General features: G+C 41.5%; 1 protein-coding gene across 2 annotated transcripts in view; it reads right to left on the bottom strand.

The window, feature by feature from the left end:
• Positions 1-1,456: 1,456 nt before the first annotated feature.
• The window catches only part of gmip (GEM interacting protein), a 69,123-nt gene continuing 63,042 nt past the window's right edge, over positions 1,457-7,537 (bottom strand). For both annotated transcript variants that reach the window (XM_060942543.1, XM_060942544.1), the window contains exons 17-20: positions 7,143-7,280; positions 6,818-7,020; positions 4,765-5,059; positions 1,457-2,841 (exon numbers count right to left, since the gene is read on the bottom strand). In XM_060942543.1, coding sequence (XP_060798526.1) covers positions 2,830-2,841; positions 4,765-5,059; positions 6,818-7,020; positions 7,143-7,280 — 648 coding nt within the window. In that variant the 3' untranslated portion in view covers positions 1,457-2,829. The remainder of the gene's footprint in view (positions 2,842-4,764; positions 5,060-6,817; positions 7,021-7,142; positions 7,281-7,537) is intronic.

The following is a 7,537-nucleotide window of genomic DNA, read 5'->3' as shown; positions in this document are numbered from 1 at the left end:
GAGATAACGACATAATTAATTCAGGATCTCGAGAAAACAACACAACTAATTCGAGATCTCAAGAAAACAAAACCGTTATTTCGAGATCTCGAGAAAACAAAACAATTATTCCGTGATCTCGAGAAAACAAAACCATTATTTCGAGATCTCGAGAAAACAAAATTATTTCATGATCTCGAGTAAACAGCTGAGAAATGGTTCATTCAGGTACGCCAAGAGACTTGTGATATGCTGACTTTGGGGCTATTTCTCATTCTGTATAGACGCAACTTTGGTCATTAGAATGTCTGGAATAATCGATCACCTAATGAGGCAATATTTTGATCAGGCATTGACACAGGGAGAGATTGCATTAAGTCTTTTAATAAGGGATAATTTCAAAATTACTCCGCGGCACCTCCGCAGAAGACTGGCCCGGCTTCGTCTCTACCGACGGAGATACAGTGATCCAGCTGAGATCATGAAATAATTGTTTTGTTTTCTCAAGATCACTGAATAATTGTTTTGTTTTCTCGAGATCTCGGAATAACGGTTTTGTTTTCTCGAGATCTCGAATTAGTTGTGTTGTTTTCTCGAGATCCTGAATTAATTATGTTGTTATCTCGGGATAACAAGGTGAATAAAAAAAGATTATATGAACGGCCTCTCGCGGCTTCCGTAAATATACACTCAAACAAAACAGCAGTAAAGGAGGAGAGGGGCGACAGCCCGAGGAAAGCCCCCACAGGAGCGCACATCATTTGCAGCATAGGCTACCCAACTCAGTACAAGAACAAAACACTTACAGTGTGTGCAGTAGGCTTCATGCGCATTGTTCTACACCTCTCGGAGGAAGGGGTAGGTGCCCTGTAAATCTTTGGAAAATTTTCTTTTTGGCATAATTGCTGCGGCATTACTGCTGCTAGACAAAGAACATTTGCACCAGTTAATGTTTATTTTATTGTTGCATGGCAACACGTTCTGTTGTCTGGAATAATGTGGCTAAATAAACACCCATGCCACAGGGCCAGGGGGCAGTAACCAGGAAAGTTTGCGATTCCTGTCAATTCATCAAAATAGTAAATGCAGACATTTCTCCGCTAATGATTCCCACGCTGCTCAGTCGCAAACGTCGCGAGTGGCGAAAACCGGGACATATCCGTGTCCTGACAGACTTTTGTCGGGACTTGGGACACACAACCCCAAATCGGGACTGTCCCGGTAAAACCGGGACGTCTGGTCACCCTAACATGAATAACGTTAAGTTTAGCATAATCTTGCCAAATAAACAGAATGTAGAAATCTTTCTTTTCTAGAAATGTTAGCTACCCAATATGATTTCAAGTTTGAAAAGAGTTTGCTAGCATGTTAGGTGGAGATTCAGCTCTACAGGCTCTACAAACTAGTCAGAAAATCCAGTAGATTGCTTCAGAGCCATTAGGTTTTGTAAGTGTTGAGGCAATAATACAACAATGCGTTGACAGAAAATATACTTTTAATACTTAAGTATTTTTAAAAGCAAGTACTTCAGTACTCAAGTAAAAATTTGACTGTAAAACTTTCACTTGTATTGGAGTAACATTTGACCAGTGGGATCTGTACTTTGACTTAAGTAATGAGGTTGGGTACTTTGTCCACCTCTAACCTTGTATCATGAAACCATTCTTCAATTATCATGATATTTCCTAATCCTCGTTCTGATCGTGAAGTAAGTGCTTTATCCTGAGCAGGGCTGCGCAGAATCCGGAGTCTTTCGCAGGAAAACTGGGCATAAATCAGGAATACTTATTAGATCGGGTGTCATATGGCACCATAGACACTTACACACTCATTCTGATTTATTGTTGGCGATCCACAGGCATGTCTCTGGATGCTGGAAGGAAACCAGAGATCCCAGAGGAAACCCAGACACACACAAAGACAACATGTGAAACTCGATTCGAATAGAAATACAACACAAAAGTAGAATTCTCTGGAATATCTGACAAATTAAATGATAGATTTCTTTTCTGCCACAAACTCAGTTTTTCTTTGTAAAAAAATATATTTAGGTTCCGCCGAGGAAAGTAATTGTTTTTGACAGTTCACACAAATCAAATATACAAAACAGAACAGTTATTATCCGTGAAATGTTGATGTTAGCCTAAAATATTCCTACAATTATTTCCTGTCATATATAGTATTACAGGATGAGAGAGAGAGAGAGTCAGTATTGAATCATGTCTCTGCAAAAGTTATATCAAGACGTGAATACTGCTCGGATAATCTTAGCACAGGGCTCGATATGAAATGAAAATGAACATGCACAATAATTAAATAAAACCATATTGTGTTAAAAATGATAGAATTATGCACGTATATATCTTAAACCATGTTAAATGGTTAAATGTAACCTTTCAGAGTTATTCAGTTATTCAGTGTTTCCCTGTAGAACCCATGATTGTCCAAGGAACCCTTGAGGAACCCTTACTTTCTAAGAAATGAACGTGTATCAGGACGTGGCTGCTTGTTTATTACAAAATGGATTTGTTGATGTTCCCTTGAGCTGCTTCATCTCAGGTTCAGGCCGATCCATCGGGTCACTTCCTGTGGGCCGGAGCGCTCTCATGACCCAAGTGGCCTCCATCATTTCTGTCTGAATGGCAAAGTTTGTTGGAGGCACCACTGCTAGAAGAGTTTATTTTTCTCTTGTCGTACACACATAACCTCCCAGAGAGCCCGCTGATTTGTAGCGCTACGTTCCTAGTTGATGTTCCTCTTGTTGGAGTACACTAACTCAGTGAGTTCACGTCTCACCCGGGTCCACAAGTGCCCCTTCAGAGTGACCCCATGCAGTGGCTGGGACGTCCCTCATAGCCACGACTGACACAAAGAGAGAAATAAATTTCAGACAATAATACAGTATGTGGAATGTTTACAGCTCCTTAGCTCAGGTCATTATTCTCAGAAACGAGAATTGTTAATTTTTTTTCCAAATCCCAAGCCAGTTACAGATTTATCACTTACCCTTACTTACTTATCACTTACACACTCACACACACCTACACTTACCATTTCTCTGTACAAACCACCAAAGATCTCTGACTAATTATTCATCAAAACCTTAGCTGTACAGTAAAGTGCAGTGGTTATTTGTGTGTACTGAGAAGCTCAGATACAGTTTGGTCATCGTAAAGGAAACACCTCTCTCTCTCTCTCTCTCTCTCTCTCTCTCTCCCCCTCCTCCATCTCTCCCTCCTTCCCCCTCGCTCTCCCTTATCTATCTATCTATCTATCTATCTATCTATCTATCTATCTATCTATCTATCTATCTATCTATCTCCCCCTCATCTCTCTCTCTCTCTCTATATATATATATATATCTCCCCCTCTCTCCCCTTCCTCGATCTCTCCATCTATCTTTCCCTCCCCGTCCTCTATCTATCTATCTATCTATCTATCTATCTATCTATCTATCTATCTATCTATCTATCTATCTATCTATCTATCTATCTATCTATCTCCCCCTCATCTCTCTCTCTCTCTCTCTCTATATATATATATATCTCCCCCTCTCTCCCCTTCCTCGATCTCTCCATCTATCTTTCCCTCCCCGTCCTCTATCTATCTATCTATCTATCTATCTATCTATCTATCTATCTATCTATCTATCTATCTATCTATCTATCTATCTATCTCCCCCTCATCTCTCTCTCTCTCTCTATATATATATATATCTCCCCCTCTCTCCCCTTCCTCGATCTCTCCATCTATCTTTCCCTCCCCGTCCTCTATCTATCTATCTATCTATCTATCTATCTATCTATCTATCTATCTATCTATCTATCTATCTATCTATCTCCCTCCCTCCCCCTCATCTATCTATCTATCTATCTATCTATCTATCTATCTATCTATCTATCTATCTATCTATCTATCTATCTATCTATCTCCCTCCCTCCCCCTCATCTATCTATCTATCTATCTATCTATCTATCTATCTATCTATCTATCTATCTATCTATCTATCTATCTATCACCCCTTCTCTCCTCTATCTATCTATCTATCTATCTATCTATCTATCTATCTATCTATCTATCTATCTATCTATGTCTTCCCCCTCTCTCTCTTTCTCCCCCCCCCCCATCTAACACACAGTACCACACATACTGTATATCTTGTGTTTGGTAAATAGCTTTGTTTCACTGTTTAAATTCTGTTCTACACGCAGTATAAAGATGATAAAAGCTACGCAAACAAAGTAAGATTTGACAATTATACTTTCCTGATTATATTTATAACCCTTTAGAGGAGCTTTTGTTCTTGGAAGTATCACAACACAGCTTTAGTTTAATGTCAAACAGTAAACCAACAATGTAAAATCAATAGAGTGAAGAATATACATTGCAATAAAATAAAATAAAATAAAATAAAAAAGCTAAACAGAACAGGAGATGTGATAAAATGAAGCTGAATAAAAATATATTGAGATTAAATCAAAGAGCAATTAATAAATGTAGCACATGAATAAAGATGTGTCTTAATGCAAAGAATTTATCAGTTACAGTATCCGAAATTTAGTAACCAGGCTGCTGTAAATTTTTGAGTTCAATGAAATTCATATACTACGTTAAATTGATTGCTTTATTGTGCTAATTTATTGTACTATATGAGCTTTAGTTCCTCAGCTAAAGAGAGAACACAAGCAGTTCCAAACCGAACCACAAGACAGACAACATCCCTGTTTTCATAACACACTCATGATGCTTTGCTAGAACTCAGCTCCAGCCTGTGACATTTCCTACCTCGAGAGACTGTGGCCGTTCTCTGGTCAAGGCTCCACGCTCGTCTGCTGTGTCAGGCTCTGTTCCCGGGGGTGGGTTGCTGGGTACGGGTGGAACAGATGTGCATGTCCTCGGAGCAGGGCCAAAGATTTGCTCTTGGTGTGAGATCATGAACTCCAGCAGCAGGGCCTGGTAACTGCTTTCCAGAAGGGCGACCATGGACACGTCGCCTGACACAAGAGGGCGCAGGAGAGTGGGACCGAACACGATGCCCAGGTTACCGGGAGACATCTTATTCTCTTCACACTCTGATATCCTGGGGAAGAAGGTTAAGCAAAAGGGTTGAGCTGCGATAGAGAACGGTATTGAACAGTAATATGACAGGAGCTTAGGTTAGGCTGTGAGATTTACTAAAACCTGCTCGCTGTCAGTATTTTATCAAATAAAAAACCATAAAGTTTTTTTTTTTTTTTAATTACACACTGAGGAAGCCATGGTCTAATGGTTAGAGAAGCAGATTTGGGACCAAAAGGTTGCCAGGTCGATTCCCTGGACCAGCAGGAATGACTGAAGTGCCCTTGGGCAAGGCACCTAACCTCCAACTGCTCCCCAGGCTGCTGTGGGTACATTGTGCATCGGTCGCGATAAGAACATCTGCTAATTACCGTAAATATACTGCCAAAGTACCACACGTACACCTTTTCCACCAACAAGGAACAGATTCCGTACTGGTTCACGTGCCAGATTTTGAACTGTTCAGAGACTGGTTTTCCAAAAACCTCAATTCTAAGAGCGACTTAATTAGGAGAGAGACAGAGAATTCATTGTGCTGCTCGCTCAACCATTTAATGGTGGCGGGAGTTTCAATTTTTCAAATTTGGCATTTATTGCATTTTGGAACCAAACTCTTCATATATTATCGTGAATAAAAACAGTTGTAACAAGGTGTAGCTCAATTAATTGATAAAAACAGTCTACATTCATCCATAATGAGCAGACCTTAAGAAGAAGAAACCTTTATTCATCACATGCACACTTCAAGCACAGTGAAATTCATCCTCTGCATTTAACCCATCTGAAGCAGTGAACACACGCGCACACACTCAGAACAGTGGGCAGCCACACCAGAGCACCTGGGGAGCAGTCAGGGGTTCAAAACCTTGCTCAAGGGCACCTCAGCCCAAGGCCGCCCCATGTCAAACTAACTGCATGTCTTTGAATTGTGGGGGAAACCGGAGCACCCGGAGGAAACCCACGCAGACACGGGGAGAACATTCAAACTCCACACAGAAAGGCCCTTGCCGGCCGCTGGGTTCAAACCCGGAACCTTCTTGCTGTGAGGCGACCGTGCTAACCACTACACCACCATGCCGCCCAATGAGCAGACCTTATGTTTAGAATCGTAGGAAAAAGTGTGCATATTATACGAGAGGCCGGTGTGGACGGTTAAAATATAGAGATTTAATGTATGCAAAACGGGCGGCACGGTGGTGTAGTGGTTAGCGCTGCCACCTCACAGCAAGAAGGTCCGGGTTCGAGCCCCGTGGCCGACGAGGGCCTTTCTGTGTGGAGTTTGCATGTTCTCCCCGTGTCCGCGTGGGTTTCCTCCGGGTGCTCCGATTTCCCCCACAGTCCAAAGACATGCAGGTTAGGTTAACTGGTGACTCTAAATTGACCGTAGGTGTGAATGTGAGTGTGAATGGTTGTCTGTGTCTATGTGTCAGCCCTGTGATGACCTGGCAACTTGTCCAGGGTGTACCCCGCCTTTCGCCTGTAGTCAGCTGGGATAGGCTCCAGCTTGCCTGCGACCCTGTAGAACAGGATAAAGCGGCTAGAGATAATGAGATGAGATGAGATGAATGTATGCAAAACATCTAACAAAAAAAAAAAATCAACCTGGTCCATGTATCAACAGCTGCTTAGAAGTACCTGGATAAAAATGGTCAAACTGGCAACCCTGGTGATTCGGAGGCCAGTTGATATTCGAGACGTGTCCGGATACATTTCCATTTATCTATTATGATTTGATAATGAACTATAAATATAGAGATTGCGAGTGTGTTAAGTGTGTTACCTGTACAGGTGAGCCATCATGTGCTGCAGCGTGCCGTAATTACAGGGAGGAAGTCGTCCTAGAACCTGCTTCAGATTGCTCACTATGCTGTCCACTATCTGAGCACTCTCAGCTGAGTGGTCTTTCTCAGTAAGCCGCTGAATGTCTTTTCCAGTGTTGATGAAATCATTGTACAACTCGAAGGTCAGTAACGGCTCAGGAAGCTATAAAAGAGATCAAGGCGATAAGCACATAGCAGATCTTACTCTTATTTCTTTTGATAACTGAAGTTTTATTCTTAGTGAATGATGCAAGGTTGGACAATTAAAAACCATGCAGGACGTACATCTTTGAAAAAGAGCTTGAGAACGGAAGTGATGTCGTGGGGTGAGAGGTCCGAAAGGTCAACCTGGTCTTTTTGGGTCTCAAAAGCGTGACACAACTTCAGGATTCTGGGTTTGGACCCACTAACCCGATAAACACCCTGATCGAGAGAGAGAGAGAGGTAAAAATATTGCAAGACATCACAAAACATCCTACAAGCATTTAACAAGACTGACACGTATCTATCCATGGATCACAGACCACAGAAAGAATGTGTTTGAGTTAAAATATTGAGATTAGAGCTGCTCTGAGGTGGCGTGACATGAAGCTTACGGTACAAGTAACTCTGAATTTCTAACCTTCGACTAGAAACAAAGTGAACACATCCTCAACTGAGAATTCCTTCTTGGAAGAACC

This window comes from Neoarius graeffei, chromosome 16 (assembly GCF_027579695.1).
Source record: "Neoarius graeffei isolate fNeoGra1 chromosome 16, fNeoGra1.pri, whole genome shotgun sequence".
Classification (NCBI taxonomy): Eukaryota; Metazoa; Chordata; class Actinopteri; order Siluriformes; family Ariidae; genus Neoarius; species Neoarius graeffei.
This window is presented reverse-complemented; position numbering and strand designations above follow the sequence as displayed.